The sequence below is a fragment of the Microcebus murinus genome, chromosome 22 (genome assembly GCF_040939455.1).
Source record: "Microcebus murinus isolate Inina chromosome 22, M.murinus_Inina_mat1.0, whole genome shotgun sequence".
Classification (NCBI taxonomy): Eukaryota; Metazoa; Chordata; class Mammalia; order Primates; family Cheirogaleidae; genus Microcebus; species Microcebus murinus.
In genome coordinates this window covers 20,226,136-20,251,294 of record NC_134125.1, presented here as the reverse complement: position 1 = coordinate 20,251,294, position 25,159 = coordinate 20,226,136, and the positions used below count along the sequence as shown (strand labels likewise).

Genomic DNA, 25,159 nt, shown 5'->3' with positions numbered 1-25,159 from the left:
AGGGCTGGGAACAGGCGCAGAGGAGCCGGCATGGAACTCCAGGACCCTCCTCAGGCAGCGCCAGGGAGCCCGTGTGCCCGAGGCAAACCCCACTGCCATCAGCAAGGCGGGCAAAGCAGCCAGTCCATGTTGTTCTCGTGCCTCCCCTTTTCTCCTTGAACCCTTGGATGTTCCTGAGAGGGTGCTGCGATGTCCCAATCTTTTCAGTTTCCCTCATGTGAGACTGGAACCAACTGCTACCTGGATGGACCCCACTCCCTCCCTGGTGGGGCAGGGTCCAGGTACACGTGCAGTGACTGCGGAACAGAGGCCGAGAAGGATGACTGTTTATAAACATTTGGAATTTTATTTAAAAAAAAAAAACATCACAACCATGACATTGTTACAGTTAGAGGCCCTCTTGGTTCTCCACGACACTGAGCATGCTCACAGGGGTTCCCATTGTTAAGTCTTAGTTAAACAACCATCTTTAAAAGAAAAAAAAAACTCGGCACACTACCATTTAACTTGTTTTAATGTTTCTTCACAAATGGTGAAAAATACTAAAGTACAGACAAGGAATAATCATAATGTTGTGGCCAACATTATAAATATGGAATTATAAATTTAAAACATTTTCTGGTTTAAAAAATAAATCTGGTAGTCAATGCAGCTCTGTGGGGTCTCCGCGTCTAGTAGGGCCGGTCTCTGCGCTCCTGACGGTGCTCGCCTCTGCAAGGCAAAGGGGGCGCTGTGGTCAGAGCAGGGAGGGGTGAGGACGGAGCCCCAAGACACCCTCTTCCTGACCCAAGCTCCCGCTTCCTTCCATCCCCTTGCTGTGCCCGCTTGGACCATCACATACTTATCCATTTTTCCAGGTCCTCCACGTCCGCCTCTTCTTCCTCCCATCTGTTCCATCAAAGGTCCAGGGGGCCCCCCAGGGCCACCTCGTCTTCCTCCGCCAAAGCCACCTCGGTCCATGCCCCGGCCACCACGGAAGCCACCTCTGTCTCCACCACGGCCACCTCTGAACATTCCACCAGGGCCACCACGATCCATGAGGCCACCTCTTCCACCCCGCATGCCGCCAGGGCCACCTCTGCCACGATCACCACCTAAGGTGAGGAAAGGATGGGAGACAGAGTCAGTGGGCAGATGCAGAGCTGCTCAGGATGTGCGTCCTTCTCCCAGAGTGGAACAAAGCAGATGGCTTTACTCAATCTCAACATCCAGATGACAATTTAGAAAGGACGACACAACTACAACCTAAGGTTCTTAAGCAGTGGGCAATAGCTGTTAACCAAAGCCCACAACTAAGTTAAGAACAGAGGTGTAGCACCAAGAACCTGAGCGGATGCTCACAAAACCTGTACCTACCCGGGGGCGGGAAGGGTGGCGGGAGGAAGCCTTCAGGCTTCGGGGCCTTACACTGGTTGCATTCTGTCCTCCAGGCGAAGTTCTGGTTTCCACAACCCCTGCGTAAAATCACGTCACAGTAGAAATCACCAGTGGAACTGAGATAGTCGAACAAGCAAAGGTAACACCTGAGCAGTCACACACTCCACTATCACTAGGCCACAAACTATTATGTCACAAACTATTAAGAGGATCTGTCTACAGAAAATGGCTTTAGAGCACAGCCTCCGGCAGCAGTGCACCCACAAGACTAGAGGAATATAGGGTGACTTCCAGAAGGTGCTGAGGCAGCCAGGGAATGACTGATTAGTGCCCCCCACCGGTCAGGGTCATGGTTACACTCCTCTAAACAAAGAATCCAGCAACCCTCCTCTCCAGGGTGGGAATGGGGTAGGTAGAGGGTGACCTCAACTAGCAGAATAGTAATTTGTCAAGAGAGGTACATACGTTAGGTTTTCATTTTTGGGTATTCATAAAAAAAAAAAAAAAAAAAAAAGAGAGGTACATACGGATTGGGACATTGCCAGTCTCCTGCTCGGTGTTGGACATTGCCTCCTCCAGAGGGGTTCCCTCGAGAACCTCGGGGCCCCCTTGGAGGGAAACCTCCTCTATCTCCTCCACGGCCTCCCATGCGACCCATGGGGCCCCCAGGACCTCCCGGGCCTCCTGGACCTGCAAAAAGAAATAGCAAATCATTTCTTTGCAGTACCAGATTTGCTACAGAGAAATAAAAATTACTAAGTAAATCACTGATATGACTGCTGTCATTTCCCCCTCACCAGCCCCACACCTCCCCACAGGCCCCGTGGCCTAGCTCAGGCATCGGCTTCTTCCTACAACTTCTGGGCCCCGCATAGAGCACTTTCCACATATATGACTTCATTTAGCTCCCACAACAAATTCCACTAGGGGCAGGCATTTTCACGATGCAACCAAAACAGAATAAGTCAATGGCAGCCCCAGAGGTGACCCAGCCAGAGTGGCTCCAAGCCACCCTAACAATCAAAGACACATTTTTCTTCTCTTCCTTTTAGTACCACAAACACTCACTGTCAGCCCCCAACAGTCTAGTATTGACTCTATGCATCTCTTTTGTATTTCTAATGGGGTTATCCACGATTAAAGTTTCTCAAAGGCAAGAAGTATATTGGAAAACATTTAAAGCAACACAGAAGTAGCTCAGAGAAAGTGCCTAGCAAATACCTCCACGGAGTGGCGGTGGCACCCCTCTGCCCTCACGGGGTGGCATACCACCCCGCATGCTGTTCATTGGAGGCTTCTTCCGAGCAAGAGAGACTTTAAGTTTGCTCCCTTGAAAGTCTTTCCCTGGAACAAGATTACAGAATACCAGTTACTCCCCCCTACACTCTTTTTCACCACATCATCAAGCCAGATTTGTCCCCAAATGCATCAAGTCTGCTTCTCCATAATCTTAAGATCTTTACTGGCAAGTCCAGAAAAAGGCTTTTTAAGATACTTAAAAAGCTCTCAGCTGGGTGCGGTGGCTCACACCAGTAATTCTGGGAGGTGGGGAGGATCGATTGAGCTCAGGAGTTTGATTGAGACCAGCTTGAGCAAGACCCAGTCTTTACAAAAAGTATACAATTTAGCTGGGTATGGTGGTATGCACCTGTAGTCCCAGCTACTCAGGAGGCTGAGGCAGGATTGCTTGAACCCAGGAGTTTGAGGTTGCTGTGAGCTATGATGATGCCACTGCACTCTACATGGGGTAACAGAGCGAGACTCTTGTCTCAAAAAAAAAAAAAAAAACCCAAATTCTCTACCCCACCCTAAGAAAAGAAGTATATTGGCAAGAAGGCTGGGTGTGCCAGGATTCTTGCCCAGCACAGGGTGAGAAGTAGGGATGAGAGCCTGAAGTGGCCAAGAGCAGAGAACAGGACTTGTCATTTGACAATTTCAAATTGCCATTGTTTGAAGTAAAATTCCAGGATTAATTTCAAGGGATCTCCCAAGTCAGGGCCGGTGACTGGGCCCTCACACAGCTGAAGGGAGGCAGGCAACCCACCTCCCCCAGGAGCAGAGGGAAGTCTTCCGGCTCCTATGGCTCAAGTTCCTTCCTCCTGCCAAACCCTACAGTCACGCAGAGGGAGAGTACATCTGTTCCTTGTCCCTAGAACCACATCAGAGCATGGTGTTCTAGCGGCATCTAACATTGCAAGATCCTTTATGTTTAAGTTGACACGTGCAACATTTGTTTCAAGACCCTCTGTGTGCCCAGAATGAGTCAACAATGCCAGTGAGCACATCCTACCATCAAACCACTCCACGGCAGCCTTGGCAGTTGGTGGGTCTTCATAGGACACTGTGGCGTCACCTTTGGGCTTTCCTGTTTCCTTGTCCAGGTAGATGTGGATCATGGGTTGCCCAGTTCTCTTGTTCATCTACACATAAAACAGTATAGTTAGGCTGTGACTAGAATATACTAGTTTGGTAGAAAAAAAATCCATGTGAAACTCGAGTCTCTCAGATTGTCAAAAGCAGTAATTTTTCACATGTAGACACACAGTCACTAGGATGTCAGTCTATTTGAGTAGAATTATGGATAACTTATTCTCCAAATTTCTACAACAAATGTATACTTAGGTGATCTCCTCCTTAGATGTGTTTAAAAATCTAAACAGACCTAAAAGCATGTAAGAAAACAGGATGGGCCCTTTTCCTTCCCTAGCCATCTTCACCTGGTGCCTGTGTACCCACTCCAGCATTTTCTATGCCCAAACAGGCAGCCACCTTATAGGGGCAGTCAGACATAAGAAATGACTGGCATAAACAAAATTATCCATAAACCATTAAGTATAAAGGCTGGGTGTGCTATTCAGATTCTTGGTTAAGTCCAAGATAGCCAGTATTTCTTCCAGAGCTAGAACGAAGACTAGTTTTTCCAGCTGAATGTGAGATGTAGCTGGCTTGAATTCAGAAGCCACACTGTACAAGAATTCATCTTCACATTTTTTCTATTGAGACAGAGTCTCACTCTGTTGCCCAGGCTAGAGTGCCGAGGCGTCAGCCTAGCTCACAGCAACTTCAAAAACTCCTGAGCTCAAGTGATCCTCTTGCCTCAGCCTCCCGAGTTAGCTGGGATTAACGGCATGTGCCACCATGCCTGGCTAATTTTTTACATATATATTTTTAGTTGGCCAATTAATTTCTTTCCATTTTTAGTACAGATGGGGTCTTGCTCTTGCTCTGGTTGGTCTCAGAACTCCTGAGCTCAAATGATCCGGCTGCCTCGGCCTCCCAGAGAGCTAGGATTACAGGTGTGAGCCACCGCAACCAGCCTGGGGAAATCTATTTCTTAATCTCCTTTGTTTCCAAAATTTTGATGGTAAACGCTACTTTCTTATTCAGGATAAACCCAACATACCCGAATAAACAAAATATTACATACATATTTAAAAAACCAATTAGCTTTTGGGGTGCACATATCCATGCGTGCACACACACAAGTAGAGAGAAATCTTATGTAATTTAAGATTTACCAAAATCAACTGTATTTCCACATAGCAGTAACAATCAGAAAATGTCATTTAAAAAGGACCATTAACCAGAGCAACTCAAGGAAACAAAATCAAAACTAACCACTACCTCCCAAACCTGGAAATGAAACTAATAAAAATTTGCAAGACCTTTAAGGAGATGGCCTTTACTGAAGGCCTAAATAAATAGAGACACATAATATTCATGGGAGGGAAAGATTACTCAGTTATTACAAAAATGTCAATTACCCTCAAACTGTTTTATGGATTTACTAAACATCCAATTGGGGTTTTAAAGTTTTTAAGTTTATGGGGTTCATAAGCTGATTCAAAAATTTATATTGAAGAGCAAAGAGTGAAGAATAGTAAAACATTTCTTTTTAAAATTTGTTTTTATTTTAGTGTATTATGGGGGTACAAGTGTTAAGGTTACTTATATTGCCCATGCTCTCCTCCCCCCCATAAAATATTTCTGAAGAAAAAGAAAAACAAGAATTTCCCCTAGCTAACAAGACAGAATAAAAACATAGTAATTCATCGTGGTATTAGCACCAGATCGCACAAACTGACCAAAAGTACCCAGGGGAGCCGTGAAATATGCCTGAGCAAGCTTTCTATGCGACAGAGACGCACTAGGCACCACTGGGGAAAGGGTACACTTGATAAATGCTGATGGAACAAAAGTCTCTCTTTTTTTTTTTTTTGAGACAGAGTCTCGCTTTGTTGCCCAGGCTAGAGTGAGTGCCGTGGCGTCAGCCTAGCTCACAGCAACCTCAAACTCCTGGGCTCAAGCAATCCTCCTGCCTCAGCCTCCCGAGTAGCTGGGACTATAGGCATGTGCCACCATGCCCGGCTAATTTTTTCTATATATATCAGTGGGCCAATTAATTTGTTTCTATTTATAGTAGAGACGGGGTCTCCCTCTTGCTCAGGCTGGTTTCGAACTCCTGACCTTGAGCAATCCGCCCGCCTCGGCCTCCCAGAGTGCTAGGATTACAGGCGTGAGCCACCGCGCCCGGCCTAAAAGTCTTGTCTACAGAAAAAAAATAGACACAGACCCGTAAGGAAAAAGTGATTAGCTCAGCTATATTAAAATCATTATCTTCTATTCATCAGAAAAAAATTATAGGAAGCCACAAACTAGGAAAAGATATCTGAAACTCAGACAAGGTTTAGCTTTCATATAATATGAAGAACTATTATCTAATAAATTAACAAAAGACAACGCAATGAAAAATGAGTGTTAAGACATACTGATCAACTCCTCCCTACCCTGAAAAACTCCATTCTCTTAGTCTCCCCAATTTCACTCACTACACCACCATTCCAGCTAATTCAGACCAAAACCTTCTCGTCACACCAGCTCCTTTAACTTGCCAAACTCCTTCCCCACACCTGTTCCCTTGTGGTCCCAAGTACATGTTTTCATCCTTCATTTTATCCCTGCCCTTCTTGCTTTATTTATTTTCCTGCATAATACTTAACATCTAACATACTACATTCAATTTTACTATTCATTTCCCAATCTATGTAAACTCCAAGTGCTCTTATCTGTTTGTTCACTGGTATATTCCCAGGCCTCAGAACAGTGCTGCCTTATAGTAGTGCTTAATAAAAATTCAAGTTAAAAAATGTCAAACAAGGCCAGGCTTGGTGGCTCACGCCTGTAATCCTAGCACTCTGGGAGGCCGAGGCAGGAGGACTGCTCAAGGTCAGGAGTTCAAAACCAGCCTGAGCAAGAGACCCTGTCTCTACTAAAAATAGAAAGAAATTAATTGGTCAACTAAAAATATATAGAGAAAAAATTAGCCAAGCATGCCTGTAGTCCCAGCTACTTGGGATGCTGAGACAGAAGGATTGCTTGAGCCCAGGAGTTTGAGGTTGCTGTGAGCTAGGCTGACGCCACAGCACTCTAGCCTGGGCAACACAGTGAGACACTGTCTCAAAAAAGCCAAGCAAAATATTATTGAAAATGTAGCTACAAAGAAATGGAAATAATAAAATTCAGGCTGGGGGAGGGGAGAGGGATTGAATTAAGAACTATGGCAGGTACTTCAAAGGTATTCTAATAGCTCTACTTCTTATAAGGGAGGTGGATACACAATGGTTTTTTCTCTATGTTACATAGTGTTCTGTAATTACTTTATAGTTCACAAAAAAGTGGTGTCCATACATGCAGTTGTACAATTAACTGATAATTATAAAAATGATGCTATGATTCTAAAGTTATCAGGTATGCTTAAATTGTGTTTAGCATTTCTTTTCCATCAAAAGATGGCTAACAGTTTTTTTTTTTTTGTATATTAAGGAGCAGGCTGGGCGCAGTGGCTCACACCTGTAATCCTAGCACTCTGGGAGGCCGAGGCGGGCGGATTGCTCAAGGTCAGAAGTTCGAAACCAGCCTGAGCAAGAGCAAGACCCCGTCTCTACTATAAATAGAAAGAAATTAATTGGCTAATATATATAGAAAAAATTAGCCCTAGGGCATGGTGGCACATGCCTGTAGTCCCAGCTACTCGGGAGGCTGAGGCAGCAGGATTGCTTGAGCCCAGGAGTTTGAGGTTGCTGTAAGCTAGGCTGACGCCACGGTACTCACTCTAGCCTGGACAACAAAGCAAGACTCTTGTCTCAAAAAAAAAAAGAGCAAACCATGAGACACCCAGAAAGGTCAGGGAACTTCAGAAACAACTCTCAATATCAACTGAATCTCTTTAAATTGCTCTGTTGGTCTGAAGTTTTGCCAGATAACCTGGTTATGCTTTTACTGACCTTAACAACCCCACATTGCTTAAAGAAGTCTGCCAGATCATCTAGAGTCACATTGTCATTTAATCCTTGCACATAAATTGCACTGTTGTCAGAGTCTTCATCCGGATCTACAGGTGGGCCTTCCAGAGAAAATAAGACAGAAGGGGAGTTATTATCATTTATCTATAAGAGCTTCATATCTAACTGATCACTATAACCTAATAGTTTTCATCAGAAATCTAAGAGCACTATCAACCATACTAACAAGAATGCTGTAAACCAAGTGCCTAATAGCAAGATTACTACAGTGGTCTATCAGGCTGCTGAACTCTATCATGCATTTACCTCTGTGCCATTAATTTGTAAAGCATAATACAGAAGTTCAAAATTACCTAGATCAAGATCTGGTCCTTCGTCCATGGGTCCTGCCAACCAGGAAAGATCACAGAAAATATTATTAGTGCACGTCTTGCAAGCTACAAACCTTACAAACACACATAGCTATCTACTACACCACCATTTGATGGGGATTCATTAAATTCAAAATGACCTGCACTGCTAAAATGGAGCAGTGCCTCTTTAACATTTGTGAAAGGTTTGCTAGGGTTTGCTTTTTTCTTTGCTGGTTTGCTTCTAAACCATTAACCAAATACACTCTCAATGCTTATGTGCCAAATTAGCGTTAAATTTAAGTCAAAATTTTCCTCCAAATAAACCAAATTTTAAAAATGTATTCTCCCCCATATTACAGAAGCAGTTGCTCAATACTTCAAGTTACCCTTTGTTTTGTAACCATAGGTTAACCTTATTACCCCTAAGACAATGCCGGCAGTACCCATTAGTCTCTTTTGTATAGATCATTTTTAAACCACTTATGAAACTAATAAAAAATTATAGTTTTCTAAAAACTGACTGTATTTTTTTTTAAACACTATCCATGGTAATACTCAAAAACTTACCACCAGGCTTATTGAAGCCACCTCGCTCTCCAGCGCTGCTGGGGGGATAAACGAAGAAATGAAGGCCTTTCCCTTTAAAAGCCAGTACCGCTCTGAGCCTTGGGGGGGCTCGTGGGGAAGAAGGGCACTGGCTAAACACATCTCCAAACAATGCATCTCTCTCATCTTGTCACTATGCCTTTCTTCAGGGCAGCTTGCTCAAATTTCCTCAATATACAACCTTGCTTGTCTGATTGATTGTACACACCAGTGTGGTTGGTTCCTTTCATTTCAGGGGCTGGTATTAATAGTGCAATACTTGGCAAATTAGGAAGAAAAAAACAGATCCCAAACACCCACCCCATCAGCTGAAAAACCAGGACATGTAGAGAGGAGGAGCAAACAGGGGTAACAGCTATGATGAACCTTTCCATGTTCATAAAGGTGCACCCTCAACCTCTCCCAGGGGAGAGCCAAATGAGGCCCTGGGCATCCTAACAAGTCACAGTATAAATAAAGCAGGAGACAACCACATTAAATGCCTAAAACACACAGGAGAGGACGCATCCAGCCAATCTTCAGCATAAAGCCATACATTTCAGGGCACTAATGGATTTAACAATTGCTGTGAAAGGAGAATTTACAACAAATACCAAGGCTCAACGGACTGGGGGTGCAACTTTATAGACATATCAGTTAAAAATAATGATTATGGCTGTATAAAATTACATATCTTAAAGAGGGGAGTGAGGAATATGAATTGGGCTTTTTGGTTAGATTATGTTTTCTTTAAATAAAGGCAGCTCCTCTGTGGGAGGCCGAGTTTTTTTTCTAACCAGTATTGCACCTTTAATACCTGAATATACAATTTCAAGCTGTTGCATGCAGCTTTGTTTCCTTTTTAAAAGTACACACCATAAAATGTTCTCTCTCTTTAAACACAAAAGTTTACACTTTAATGTTACACAATTCTAGAGTATTATACCTCCTCTGGTTCATTACCAAACAACAAGTATGCAGTTACCAAAGTTACAGAAGGATTCCATTTATACAATGAATACATTTTGTTAAAAATATTCTATGTATATTTTTCCTCTCCATATGGACACCGTGTCTAGTCCCACTTTTCATTATGCTGCCGGCTGAGTACTGAGTACGGGTACTTTTTAAGTATTGAAGTGTATACAAGGCTCTCACTTTGTAACCTGTAGCATATAAATGCGACAAAGCATGTTAAAAAGTTTCCACGTTTAACAGCCAATGAAAATATCAAAATACTGAGGCAATGAAAAAGGGCATGTTAACAACATTGAGTGCCTTACCTGCAGAAGACACTGAAAACCATCACCACACCACAATAAAAAAGGGGGAGGGGGAAATGCCCCTGTCCTGTTCCCACAGGATCCAACAGACCACTTCACAGTCTGTTGAAAAGCCTATAGGGAAAGCCATGGTCTCTTCTATGGCTCCAGGAGAGACTTCTCATCCAGAAAGAGGGGCCCCCTCTACTAGCAAAGTCTAGCAAAATTAATACAACGATTACTTCTGGAGTATTAAAATAAACTTCAAATTGTTTTGGTAATTGAAAAATACTAAAAATTCTAGGTGATTTGAGACGTGATGATAGTAATTTCAAGTGTCTACGGTCTATTTTAAAACATCCATAAAGAAGTGAAACCTTTATGATGGAATGACATTCTCCAAATCAGAAGATTGATTTTACTTTATATCAAATTATTCATAAAATTTTGCATGTTGTAAGTGACTTTCTTCCAATAAAGATTTCACTGAAGACTTCATTTTTAAAGTTATGCAGAATATGCAAAACAGTATTAACTATCAGTAGAACGAGATTTGCTAATGTGAAAGTTAAAGATTAACTTTTTACCTATTTAATTTTGAAGTTCGTTTCTATAAAGAAAGAAATGCTACTTAATTTTTCCTTGAGCTAAGAGTGGTATGCCAAATCCAATTTAGACTTGATATAACATTCTGCATAACTTTTTAAAAACTAGTTTACATTATATAGGGACAGAACACACACAGAACTAAGCCTTCTGGATTATGTTAACCACCAACATTATAGCTCACCTTTATCAAAGTACAGACACCAGAAAGGGAGGGGGGATGGGAGAAGGGGGGGGAAGGGCAGGCAGAGGTAGCAGGGTTATGTCATTGATCTAAACAAAGTTTTCTAAACCAGATTGTGCCATCAATCAAAATGGTCAAACTGATTTAGACTTTCAAAATCTCCAATGGGGAGTGATCCCATAATTATATACATTACTCTCCAAAAAGCTACTGGATTTTTCTGTGCTCCATCCAAACTCTATGTATCAATCAGGTGCACCTCAGGCCATAGTTTAAGGGCTATGGGACCAAGATCTTCATCATTACGTTCAACAATTCTGAGTACAAACAGAAGTTTGGGACAAACATGTGGAAAACAGCTGCATTCCTTTTCTGCAGTATATACCAGGTATTTCAAGACAACCATTCAGAGGCAATTAGTTAAAAACCTAGGGTCGTTAGAAGGGTTGTGTGTGTTCCATCCCAAATCTGTTACCCACAGAGGCTTTTAACCTCTGGAAATCACGAAGGGAACTGAAAGCTCTAGTTTCAAAACCATTCTTTTTTTCCTCCCCAACCCAACAAAGTAAATTGGCAGGGAAAAAAGCAAACTGCCACTTAATATATGCCACAAAGATGACATTTCCATGTCTTAAGAGATGGCTTGAGCTCTACAGATTGTCCATGGAAATGTAGAAATAAATTTCTTATGTCTTTCAGTCCCTTCTTTCCATTGAAAATCCTATGGATGAAACAAAATTAGGTAAAAGGAGAAAAGGTTTGCTCTTACCCCATTCCACCGCGTCCTCCTCCCCGCCCACCTCTGCTCATGCCTCCACGATCAAATCCCCCTCTTCCCCTGCCCCGGTTATCAGGGCCACTCATGCTCCGGTTCTCTCCTGGTCCGGAAAATCCTCCAGACTCCTGCCCATAAACACCCATGCTACTGGGGTGGTCCTGTCGGAATGAACCTGAGGAAAGAGTCACATTTGTAAGCCATGGACCAGCATTTACAACACTGCCTGATGTACTTTCTCCTGGAATCACAGAAATCTCAACTGCATAACCAAAGGTACCATCTTCTTTACACCATGATAAAGCACCCCTTAATCAGTGGGCTAAGTTCAACAAAAACTGCTGGTTTATAAAGCTGAAATAACCTTATATAGTTAGCCTAGAATAAACCACTTCCAAGCAAAAAAAAAAAAAAGCCCCCTGGCCAACATACATTTATAGGATTCTGTATCCCAAGATATCTCCAAAAGCAGCTGATTTAAACTGTATTCAAGAAACAAAAATAGAGCCAGTAGGGCTTTAGCATATTGCTGGGGGCTGAGCTCCATCAAACAGCACTTTACTCATTTCAGTCATAATGAGACATGCTCTTGGATGGAATTGAATTTAAGAGCAACAATCTAGGTAGAAACTGCGAAGACAGTTTCGTGTTTTTGATTACTTCTCTCCGCACACAAGTACTACATGTATTCTGTGAGGATTTTTTTTTCTTTGCTTAATGCATATAAACAAAAAACAAAACATGTATAGCATTTAGAGCCAGGCATGGTGGTGCACACTGTAATCCCAGCTACCCGTGAGGCTAAGGCAGGAGGATAGGTTGTGCTCAGGACTTGGGAGGCCAGCCTGGACAATGTTACAAGATCCCGTTCTCAAAAAAGAAACGTGTGTGTATATATATATATCTTTTACTTAACTATTAAAAATCACAGTAGCTTTCAACAGTTGCTTGGCCACTCTCTTTTAATGGTTTAGGGTGAGCAGGCTGTAAAGAATTCTGGATTTACTCACTGTACGTAACTTCCTCAAAGAGAGTAGGGCTAGCAGCCTAAAATACTTTCTCTGGTCAGTTACAATATCTTTTTTTGTAAGGCATACTAACAACAATTAAATTGGAGAAAAGCACTGATATCTTTATTGAGACATCCAAACCGTTATTACTAGGATGACAATGCCCTAAAGATGCATCCTGGATTCCAAAAAATAAACAATGGTAAAGAGCATTCCCCGTGTTCAAAAACTCCAAACATAATCATTCTTATTTGATTTTCTCTCTTAACAACTCACTCTGCTGCCCGTAGCTGCTGCTCTGTTGGCTATATTGACTTGGAGCCTGGCTGTAGGATCCAGTCTGGGGGGGGTAACTAGTGGGAGGCTGCTGCCCATAGCTGCTTTGTTGACCATAGCTACTCTGCTGTCCATAGCTGCTCGGTTGCCCATAGGTGTTCTGCTGAGAGTAACTGCTCTGATCATAACTAGTCGGCTGTGTAGAGGAATAGCTGAAAGAAAGAAAAAAAAAAAAGCTTTTTTAAGAAGGAGAGAAAGCTTATTACTTCTTCAAATACTCCGAATACAGGAGACATTCACAGCATATGACACAGACATTCTTAGACAGCCATTTTCTACATAATCAACAGTTTGAATTTAAAATAAGAAAATATTTTTGTATTCAGAACAAAACTTTAAATGGGGGAGGATAATTACTATAACAACCCATCTGTATAAGCCTTAGAGAATTTCTTCTTATACCCCCAGCCCCATTTAAAACAATGCTTATTTTCAACTATATTGAAGGCAAATATGGGAGTTTAGATGCTTCCAAAATTATCGTTTTAGTATTCACACGTGCATGTGGGGAAGGCTAACCCAGTGAAAATAACATTGAGAAAAATTAGGAAGAGTTAGGTGAGGTGTTCAGTTCCAAGCCTGCTTCCAATAACTCTCTTGAGTAACAACCATTTTCTGAAGAGACAAGGCTGTGTGGTGGTGGTGGGATGCGTGTGTATGCTGGAGTGTGCCACACAAAAGTAGTAGTTTTCCCTTAAAGATGTGTCTAAGTGTTCAAAATTGCTTCGGTATATAGTCTCAACCTTTCAGACATGTCTTGATGTCTATGAAATCTGGGCATTTATAAAGAAAAGACAAATTATGAAACTTCAGAACAAAGGAACTGTATAAAAAAATGAGTATTAAATATAGAGAGCTAGGAGCAGTGGTTTGTGCCCATAGTACTAGCTACTCAGGAAGCTGAGATAGGATTGCCTGAGCTCAGGAGTATAAACCAACCCCACCTGGGCAACACAGTGAGACCCAGTCTCTAAAAATTAAGATGAAAATGTGGCCAGGCATGGTGGCTCACACTTACAATTTAGCACGCTGGGAGACCGAGGCAGGAGGATCGCTCAAGGCCAGGAGTTTGAGACCAGCCTGATCAAGAGCAAAACCCCGTCTCTACTAAAAATAGAAACAAATTATCTGGACAACTAAAAATATATATATAAAAAATTAGCCAGGTACGGTGGTGCATGCCTATAGTCCCAGCTAGCCGGGAGGCTGAGGGAGCAGAAGGATTGCCTGAGCCCAGGAGTTGGAGGTTGCTGTGAGCTAGGCTAATGCCACGGCACTCTAGCCTGGGCAACAGAGCCAGTCTCTGTCTAAAAAAAACCCATCAGTATGTTAATTACCTGACAAGGAAACTAACCAAAGATATATTCTTATGGTGAAATAAAGCTTGAAAAAAAAACTTGTATTATACTCCTGACAAACCAAGATAGTGAGAAACAAAAAGGACAACATATTTTAAAGTACTATTAAACTAAGTGTCTATTACACCATAGCTGTGTGAATTCGATAGTCTCTGAATGTGAACCTATTCAACTTGCCAGATTAACTGCTCTCAGCACACAGGTATGGACCAGCTCTGAATAACACAGCCCAGTGTAAGCCCCGCCCACTCTTGCTCCAAATTGTATGGACACACGGTATCCTGGCAGCTCTGTTTGTCTCTAAACCTGTTCACATCTCCTGCACTTTAATGTGTAAACTGATGAAATGAGTGCAGAAAAGGAATTGCTACTTCTAACAAAACTAAGTTTTAACACTTTCAGATATAATCCAGCTTCAAATTAAACTTGTATGGGAAAACCTGCAGTTCTTTCTCTACTTTAAAGAAACCGAAAATGGACATCATAACTGCTGGTGTGGTTAACGTAAGAGAGAACGAGGAACAAATAAGCTTGCAGTCCAAAGAAAAGACCCTGGCTCAAAATTTAAAAGACTGGAATGTACCTTTATGTGTGTTAAGTAAAATGTAAAATGATTAAGGCAAAGCTATTGTTTTGTTGTTTACAGTGGCCTGCTTTATCCATCCTAACTGCATTGAAGAAGATGGCTCCTATGGTTCTGTTTATATGCTTTCATATGCTTCTGCTTTTCATCCTTCTAAGTAAAAGAGTAAAATTAAAGGGAAGAACCTAGAGTGGCAAAATGTTTTTGTCTGTATTTACAGAAAACAGTTATATTTATTGCCAGGCACTGCAATGGGAATCTAGGACTGAGGCTTTAATGTAACTAAATGTGGTCAGAGTTATCACTGGGAGAGTCAGATGATGTACCTGACCTGAGGAGGCCAAAGCAAACTGGTCAATAGCCTAAAAAAAAACAAACCTGTTTTGTTATTTTACTAGTTCATTGTTCACAAGAAGAAGAGACTGACTGACCTGGTAGGAGGGTAGGATGGAGGTGCGGTGACTGGCTGCATGGGGTAGCTCCCAGGTACCTGGGGATAACTGTAGTTACTCTGGCCGTATCCTAGGCTGGGTTGGTTGTATCCCCCTGTGGTAGACTGAGGCTGACTAGTCTCAGCAGGCTTGTTACCGTCTTGAGGTCTAAAAGTAGAAATAAAAAAGTCAGACTTTATCAGCCACGAAAATCTTGGGCAAGAACTTTACGAATTTATGAGCAATATGCAATGTTAGGATTGAGTTTGGAAATAAATACAATTGTAAATTACACCAAACCCAGTGTCAGTCCAACTATATTTGCTGGAAGAGAATATTATGGAATGGGAAGAATCAATCATATCCACAAGACAGACACCAACATGCTTCATACATTCCACATTAACAGTTATAATAGGCAGTTATAATATTGTGTTGCCAATTTAAGTGATGGCGGATGGTTTGTTAAGAAAAAAATGCTTTTTCTGAAAGGGGACTGTTAAATAAGAAACTTTTAATAATAATGCAAGTCTTAGGGTAGAGTAACATCATGGCATTATAAATCTGGAAAATTTGCGGGTTTGTATTTCTCGTAACAGACCAGAAAAAAACATTTCCTAACTTGGACTGCCATAAATGAATCCAACTTTGCCCTAAAGTCTCCATAACAGAAACACCAGAGTCAGGCAAGACGACATATACACAGAGCCTCCCCTCATGCTCAGATGAACTGGGAACTACCTGTTTAATGATGAAAATTAATCTCAATCCCAAGGAAAAAAACCCAGGGGTTTCTATTATCTCTTTGCCCTAACAGTTTATACCAAGGTTGTAGCAGAGTGAGCTGGAGCTATTTTAAGCAAAGCCCCCAAGAATCAGCAGGCAGACCAGAGATGAGGAAGAAGTACTGGTCTTTCCACTGACCTTAAATTGATCACCGATCACAAGAAATAAATAGCTGTTTTAAGGTGCTAAGGATTGAAAATTAGGAAAAAGGGAATCCAAAAAGATGATTTATGAAAAAAAAACAATTCATATATAAAACCATCCAGCTATGGCTTGGATATACTGGTGCATGACAGCATCAAATAGGACTTCACACATTTTTTCTTCCACTGACTTTGGCCAAGGTATGGACTTCATACGTGTGATAACACTCTGAAATGCCTAGGGCAACTGAAATAGGGCCCTTCAGGAATCAGTTTAACCAAACTACCACACAGGCTGTCTAGCAAGTGTAAACTACCAAGTGGTTCTGATTACTCACTGTGCCTTCTAGAAGTAATTTCATGAATGTTTGCCAGAGCTAATTTCTTACTTCTACAGCAGACAAATGTCTAACTTACAAGTTGATTGCTTGTTTATTCCCTAGAAAGTCTTCTTTCAAATCAGAATTCAATGTTCCTTCAAGACTGTAGGCAGAAGCCACCTAAGTGCGCTGTCTAAAGCAAAGACCTAAAATCTTCTAAGTAATAATACTGTTTACCTGCTAACTAGTCATGGGGTATGAGCTCTGTTGAACCTAATATTCATCCTATAGCAGGGTACTCAGTTAAGAATTTATACTTGCAGCAAGAGTGAGACCCCGTCTCTACTAAAAATAGAAAGAAATTAATTGGCCAACTAAAAATACATAGAAAAAATTAGCTGGGCATGGTGGTGCATGCCTATAGTCCCAGCTACTCGGGAGGCTGAGGCAGAAGGATCTCTTGAGCCCAGGAGTTTGAGGTTGCTGTGAACTAGGCTGATGCCACGGCACTCAGTCTAGCCTGGGCAAAAATGCAAGACTCTGTCTCAAAAAAAAAAAAAAAAAAAAAATTTTTTTTTGTCTTTTCTGCAACTAAAGCAAAAAAAAAAAAAAAAAAAAAAAGAAAAAATAATTCACTAGAGGAACTCCATAGTAGATTTGAATTGGCAGAAGAAAGAATTAGTGAACTTGAAAATAGAGTGATTGGCCGGGTGCAGTGGCTCTCGCCTGTAATCCTACCACTTTGGGAGGCCAAGGTGGGAGGACAGCTCAAGATCAGGAGTTTGAAACCAGCCTGAGCAAGAGCGAGACCCTGTCTCTACTAAAAATAGAAATTAATTGGCCAACTAAAAATATATAGAAAAAATTAGCCGGGCATGGTGGCACATGCCTGTAGTTCCAGCTACTTGGGAGGATGAGGTAGAAGGATCACTTGAGCCCAGGAGTGTGAGGCTGCGTTGCTGTGAGCTAGGCTGACACCACAGCATTCTAGCCCAGGCAACAGAGTGAGACTCTGTCTCAAAAAAAAAAAAAAAAAAATTTATACTTGTGTATGATATTTAAATTATCAAGCTTCTGTATCAGCAGCCCCCAACCTTTTTGGCACCAGGGACCATTTTCATGGAAGACAATTTTTCCATGGACTGGGAAGGGGGACAATGATGGTTTCAGGATGATTCAAGTACATTACATTTATTGTGCACTTTATTTTTATTATTACATTGTAATATATAATGAAATAATTACACAACTCACCATAGGTTGGAGACCACTGCTCTATATAATGTAGACAAAATCATGTCAACTGCTTAAGATGAGACAGTACTGTCTGACTTCCAAGATATGGATACATCTTTTACTGAATACTGGATCATACAACTATTTCTTGACTCACATCATGCTTCCTCTCTCCACTGTCCTTGTACTGTGAACTACCAGTATTCCCCAAAGAGAAAGCTCTTACACATTTACAGGCCCAATAAAACCAAAGATTAAAGCATCAAGTTTACAATTCTATCAGTCATTTTGTTGTGAGAAAAACACACGCTCAATTTTCTGCTGGGTTTTGTAAAGTAAAACCAACAGCCTTTTCTGACTCCAAAAGGTCACCATTCTGAAACCAAACAACCCATTCAAGTGATATTCCTCATTTTAACCTTTGGATGGCACCATTTCACCGCTAAATGGAAAATATTTCTGTGGTGTGTTCCAGCACATTAGTTACTAGCAATCATTAAAAATGAACTAAGTCATGGATTCTTTAAGTGTGCATAGCTGCCCTCTTTCCCTCAAACCCAAGGCTGATGCATTATAGAATTCAGAGTAGGTGAGTGTGGCCTTACCTTGTAGGTGCGGTAGCTGCCGGCTGCTGCCCATAGGCTGGGTAAGCAGGCTGAGTGCCATATGCAGACTGAGCTGCATAGGAGGCCTGGGTGGTGGTGACTGTAGCAGTGGTGGTATCATAAGCACCAGTGCCATACCCCTGGACAGGCTGGCTGTACGCCTGGGGGGCAGTTGGAGTAGTATAACCTACAACATAAAGAAGAGCTGTGTCAGATTTCCAGCCCCCTCAGAGAGCTGCCTAGATACTTACTCAAGAACAGAACAATTCGTAAACCACCTACTTTAAACCATCACAATATTTAATCATTTAAATACTCTCCCTTTAGCAACAGTAGTAAAAAAACAATACTTAAAGCCTAACTTCTCTAAATATTCCTAGTAAAGCACTATTTCATTTGTTCTAAAACCACACCTAATATAAAGATGTTATGCTATAGAAAATAGGGTTCCCTCTGCCTCCTCTTGAAGGAATTCTACAGAAGATAAGTTGGCTTTTGCTAAGTCTATACTGATTTTGCTAGCAGGCCTCCTTAAGAACTTTCTCAACTAAAAACTTAAGTATTCCAAAAAACCCTCAAGCAGGAATAAAATACCCCATAAGGGAGGTAAAAGGCATTACATAGCATTTATTCTTTCTATTTAAAAAAATTAATTTAGGGGGTGAAAGCTGAATTCCATTGCATGTATATATTGCATAGCTGTGGGTTTGGGACTATGGTGTACTAGGCAGCTGAGTAGCGTACATTGTACCCTACAGGTAATTTTTCATCCCTCATTTAAAAATAGCTATGAAATAATGATCCAGGTACTAGTTTTAGTACTACAACCTCTAATTTGGGTAGTAATTCATTTAATTACTTTCTTTCAGTCCCAAACGCTGCATCATAGGCAGCTCTTGTTTAATTTTAAAAAACTAGAAATTCTATAGAACATGGGTTTTATTTTCAGTGGAAGATGTTAACACTTGATTAAACACTCCAAGAAATGCTAGTTTTGTTTCAGGTGACAACTACAAAAAATCTTGTTTTCAGCACAAGAGTTTGAAACGGCACATGAGTAATAAATATACACACTTCTACAAATCACTTAACCAACACAGGTTATGCTATTTAAAGTTTTTTAGTAAATAATCTTAACCCTTTGCACTTGCTTGCTTTTCTCGATTCCTTTATTCTACTCGGGATTTAATTTTTTAAATACCACAGATTTTACAAAGCGCGGGAGTAGAATAAAAAACTGGAGTTTCTTTTCATATAAAACTTATTTGTATTTTTTAATATTTCAAATTATTGATACATTCAAAGAGTAATTTTAATCTCTATATAATTTTTGCTAACCCTGTTGAGTCACACTCAACATCTGAGTGCAAAGGGTTAAACTAAACTTTAATATTCCCCCCAAACAAACCTTTAAAAGTTAATGTTTTTTACATAATGAAACTGTGAGATTCTAGGCTGGTTCTCAAGTTATCCAACTTCATTCCTCTCTTACTTACCTACCACAAGCAAAAGGGCCCTTTCTCCCTGCTCAGCAATACTGGAGGTACACCTTAGAGTCTCCCTGCCTCCCCCCTTCAGTACTTCCCTCACCAAATGTCAGAAAGACCTGCTCTCACAGGTGTGCTGCAGACCAAAACGGAGTCTCTCCTTAGGTCCTGCCTCTGCCACACCAGGCAGGATTCACAACTTTTCTTTGGAACTTGGGCTAGAGTGTAACCCAAATCCCAAGTGTGCAGGTCTTGAGTCCCTTTCCTGTTAGAGGTGTTACAACGATTCCTAGTTCTGGGCTCTTTTTTTCTCTTGGCTAATGGGTACAGTTAAGCCATCCAATAAAAAGTCTGGTCTAGATGTCAGCACTTATATCTGAAGGAAAATCCAAATTTCACTAAGCATGTAAGAGTTTCAGGCCAGGTGCAGTGGCTCACATCTGTAATCCTAGTACTTCTGGAGGCTGAGACAGGAGGAACACTTAAGGCCAAGAGTTTGAGAGTAGCCTGAGCAACACAGCAAGACCCTATCTCTACAAAAAATTAAAAAAATTAGCCAGCACACACTTGTAGTCTTAGCTACGTGGCAGGCTGAGGCAGGTGGATTGCTTGAGCCCAGAAGTTTAAGGCTGCAGTGAGCTACGATGACGCCACTGCACTCTAGCCCAGGTAAAATTGTGAAACACTGACTCAGGAAAAAAAATGTGACAACAAAGAAAAAGTAGTTTCAGTATTTAAAACATATCAAGACTGTTCGTTTCAATTAAGATTTAGGGCTTTAATACAACAAGCCAAAGATAAACATCAGCTTCCTCTTGTACAATCTAAAGTGTCACCTTTTGTAGCACAGAATATACTACTTTCTTCTCCATCCCAAACATTTAAAGGGAAATCTAAAATTAATTATACACAACAGTAATTTCCTTATCAAAACTATTATGTTGAAATGTATATGTAAGTATATTTCACAAAATGGGGAGCCCCAAGCAATGGAAGTGTTTGAGTTGGCATGTTCAGATGAACTGCTTATTTTTTTGCAGTGTCCTAAGGTCAACCATATAAAGCACCCATTTATTTAAATTTAACTAGACTCTAATTCCATCCACCCTACTACTCTCACAGATCCCCCCCAAATAAGATTTATAAGAACAATTAAAAAACAGAAAAAAAACCTCAAACTAATCAGGGCAATAACTCCTGTCATAAAACTATGCAGCAACAGTTAAGGCCTTGTCATGCCAAAGATTACAGTAACAGACACTGGGTTAATAAATAATCTTTTAATTAATCTGTAGTACCCACCCAAGCAGCCAAGCAAAATGAGAAAACAAAACCAAACAAAAAAAAAACCAAACAAAAAAATCAACAGAGCAAAATGATTTAATGACAACAAAAAAAAGACCAATGCAAAAAAAGAAAACAAATCTACTATGTGCTGACAACTTGAAGGTAAAGGGTGGTAAAGAAAATTACACAAACTGACCAAAATTTTGTTCAACAGTAAAAATTAAGGTTTAAAAATTCTACCTGAATTAAGATTTATATAGCCCCTTTTCTTCTGAAAATGAATTTTAAAAAATCCCAGAAGAGAACAGTGTATTTTTATCTATTCCCTCCAATAATTATCCAGTGACTTTTATGTGTTAAGGCATCACAGGGTAAGGAAAAAAGAAGTGTGCTTGAACCCACTCATTACATTATCAGGCTACTACTAGGTTCAGGCACTTCTCTCATAAGGTTTAATTTTGATTCTTATACCCCAAAAGTTGTTGGGAGGATTAATGGAGATATGAAGGGTGCCCCATAAGCTATGAAGTCTATACAAACATTCTTTATTATTACTAAGTGCAATCTCTGGCTCTTTATGTATTAGAGTGTCCTACGCTTTTGGGCCCACAGTCATAGTGGGATTTAATCAATGACAATGCAAATACATGGCTCCAGAGGACCATTACTTTGCCTACGAATCACTTTATTTCATTTCTGTAAAATGATTCCAAAGGCTAGATCTTAAGTCATATTATTTATTTTCAAATCATACTTTTTATAAAAATGTAAGAGCTTTGTAAAATGTAAAATTCATCTCACAATTTAAAAATTCTGTGCTAAAAATCCAAACTGCACAATTTTAGTTCCAGTTCTTTCCATAGTTGCAATTACCACCCACTAGAAAGTTCTGATAACCATTTCCCATCCTATTCAAGATACACATTAGATAGGTTAGCAAGTACTTCTCATCAAATGCATTGGTATTCAATGAGATAAATCAGACAGGTACTCCCCCACTAGATTATACATAATTTGGAAAACTGCAGATAGTCTGAAAATTAGTGTTTTGGCATCTTTAAGATCTTCTTGTATTGAAATATTCTTTTGTAATAGTAGTAACAAAATAAAAGGAGGAGGGAAGGTAAAGCTCCTGAAACATTTCATAGCACTAAACACAAAAATTACTATAGATTTTACACATAATTTCACTCAACCTCAGTATCAAGATACAATTTATTCTAATGCTTAGTTTATTTTACAGCTTCTCAGAATGCTGTTTTTAAAATATATATACGTATTCAAGGCATACTATGTATTAAAATTATTCACAACACTTAAAACAAAATAAAATGTGTCTGGACTAGAAACCAACAGACAAACATGATACATGCAGGGTGGCAGTTGCTCCTCTAAATAAATCTAATCATGCAATCTATCCTTCAGGGAATAGAGGAAAATCAGCTGGTGAGGTATCATCTGAAATACCTTTGGGAAGGTAAATAACCATTATTAAGGCTTGACACAAATAATGTTAAACAGTATAACCTTTCCCAAAATCATACAAAGAAATCAGACATGGACCTGCAAATGGCACCTGAAGCAGTTTTTCATTAGCACCTTGTTGTGTGTGATGTTAGAAAGTTTGGCGATTAAACAAATGAAAACACCTAAAGGGTTAACATTACAGGGTTAGACAAGATGGAAAGCATTTCCCATGCAAGAATGAGCAGGATAGTCAAACCTGTACTGGTCCCTTCTACTGTGGAAAGCACAAAACAAAAAGTAGAGGGTATACTATCAGATGAAGCAAACAGATGTGAAAACCAGTTTGATTTTTAAGCAGCTCAGTTTAAGAAGGCTCATTCTTACTCAGTATTAGCATTAGCACAATCTTTTACAAAGTCTCCATTTTGTCTGAGATTATTCAATACACTATATAGAACAGTTAAAAGGAAAGCTCTTTTTCTCTCTTGGAATTTATCCCACCCACATTCTTTTAGAGATCTCTCAATACAAAGAAAGGGAAAAACGAAAAAAAAAAAAAAAAAACACCTCCTCCTATGAATTAAAGAACCCCAGGTGCCAAGGTATGGACCAGAATATATATCCAAGAGCATGAAGTAACAAGCCTCTAAGCAAATGCCCTAGCCAACATGACCCAGAAATCTCTCCAAGGCAGGCCTTACCAGTGGGAGGCTGTCCATAAGAAGTCGCATAGGCGGTCTGCCCATAGGTCGCAGTGGTCTGAGCTTGGGTATAGCTGACATCAGTGGGCTGTCCATAGGTTCCATAGCTTTGTTGCCCATATGCCTGCTCCAAAGAAAATGAATACAAAAACCTCATATGTGAACCTTGTATTTTAGCAATAAAATGGACTTCTTAGTTTCTAAATTGGAGAACCAAAGTCAAAAATACTGCTTTCTAGTAAAAAGATTTTAAAAACAAAATGATCACAGTATTATGAATGCTTGCTATCCCTTGTCTAATTCACTCATATTTTGGTGTAGTTAACTACAAAAAAGTTCCAGAGATAATTAGGCAAAACCTCAGTTAACTATACAGAAGATGAACAAGACACACTCAAGGGAAGAGCAATACAGGCACAGGTGTATATAATTGCTAGCACTTAGTGTAGCAGTTTCAGTAACTGGAAACAAATGTTAAGACGACAAAATGAACAAAGAGAAAGAAATGAAGATGAGGCTAAAAAATCTGTCAGATAATTTTGAAAACCAGATTTTCAGTATGACACAAAGATTATGCCACTTCAAAGAAAATAAAGCAGAAAATTGAATATCCTCTTATGGTTAGCACATCCAGAGTACTATCTTTTGAATTTGGATATCAATGATACTGAAAAATCAGGCAAGGAATAAGCTGTTCTTTCAGATGTTAGCATGATCATATTCTAGGTCTGAGTGACCAGTTATATAAGGTCTGCCAGAGACATCACATTCTGCCTGTCTTAGAATGTGCTTCCATTGCAGTTATTAGCATCCATTTTATAGCATGGATAATTTCAAAATCTGAGGTGATTCTAAGAACACTAGGAGGCTAACTTCTACAGTCTGCTGGCCCAGGCTTTTAAAAACAGACTAGTGCAATGGAAAGAGTTCAGGAGCTCCTCAGCTAGGCAACCACAGTTTTGGGGGCTAACCTCTCCACTTACTTACTTGCAAGCTACATAATACCTATGCACTGTAATTTTCTCATCTGCACAAGGATCTTATCTTCTTTCTTTGCAGAACTGCTGTGGTGATTAACTTAAATAAATAAAACATGTAGAAGGACTAAGCATGGAACAAGGCGCCTAACTTTAGAAAGGATGGATACTAGAAAGTTATAGAGAGCTAACTGCCAGCTGAAAACAAACGCTAGGAAAACAAAATGAACGAAGAAAAAAAAAATGAAGATGGGGCTAAAATCTGTCAATTTTGAAAACCAGATTTTCTGCATGACACAAAGACTTCAGACCACTGCAGAATGAAGTCCTTTGCAATCCCACTGTGACATTTCAAGATACCTGGGTTTTTTATGATTATAAGTATGTTACTATTTCACTTTTCTATTACCTAGTTTTTGAAAAAGATCTGTGCTAGCTATTGTTTTAATGGCTGATAGAAGCATTTTACTTGGAGATGGAGCTACATATAAATATTTTAAAGATTACCTGGGTGGTCTGTGCATATCCTTGAGTGGGCTGGGCGGTGTAAGCGCTGTAGCTGCAAAAGAATTAAACATGAGAACTGAACACTAAACTTCAGATAGCATTATTATATTCTCTACAAGTATAGGAGGCCCCATACTCTACACACATTGTCACAGACAGAATACTATGTAAAAGACTCACTTACCCCTGCTGGGCTGCAGCTTGGCTGTAGGTACTGTAATCTAGAGAAAAACAAGTAGAGAAAATAGCGTGAAGTTAACAGAAGGAAACAGGAAGAGAGGGAAGGAATTCAGGTGGCAGGAAGAATTCTGTAAACTGTTTAAAGGAGACCTAAAGGCCAATACAGGGCCAAATGAGTCCCTCTCATCTCTCTCTCTGAATAAGGTACTAGCTAATGAGGTCAGCTGATGTGGCAGAAATACTCTGCATGTTCCCACAACCACAACCCTCCCCCCCTCAACCGCAGGCTGTCATTTCAAAT

General features: G+C 40.4%; 1 protein-coding gene across 15 annotated transcripts in view; it reads right to left on the bottom strand.

Annotated features, from left to right (window-relative positions):
* Nucleotides 1–322: 322 nt before the first annotated feature.
* Nucleotides 323–25,159, bottom strand: part of EWSR1 (EWS RNA binding protein 1) — a 28,580-nt gene continuing 3,743 nt past the window's right edge. The window contains exons 2-18 of one of the 15 annotated variants that reach the window (XM_075996667.1): nt 24,863–24,899; nt 24,679–24,730; nt 23,195–23,321; nt 22,750–22,767; nt 18,253–18,439; nt 15,163–15,330; nt 12,731–12,942; nt 11,439–11,619; nt 8,600–8,637; nt 8,033–8,065; nt 7,662–7,780; nt 3,668–3,797; nt 2,599–2,721; nt 1,905–2,067; nt 1,357–1,454; nt 842–1,094; nt 323–711 (exon numbers count right to left, since the gene is read on the bottom strand). In XM_075996667.1, coding sequence (XP_075852782.1) covers nt 672–711; nt 842–1,094; nt 1,357–1,454; nt 1,905–2,067; nt 2,599–2,721; nt 3,668–3,797; nt 7,662–7,780; nt 8,033–8,065; nt 8,600–8,637; nt 11,439–11,619; nt 12,731–12,942; nt 15,163–15,330; nt 18,253–18,439; nt 22,750–22,767; nt 23,195–23,321; nt 24,679–24,730; nt 24,863–24,899 — 1,979 coding nt within the window. In that variant the 3' untranslated portion in view covers nt 323–671. The other 14 variants (XM_075996670.1, XM_075996669.1, XM_075996671.1 and 11 more) reach the window with 14 other exon arrangements.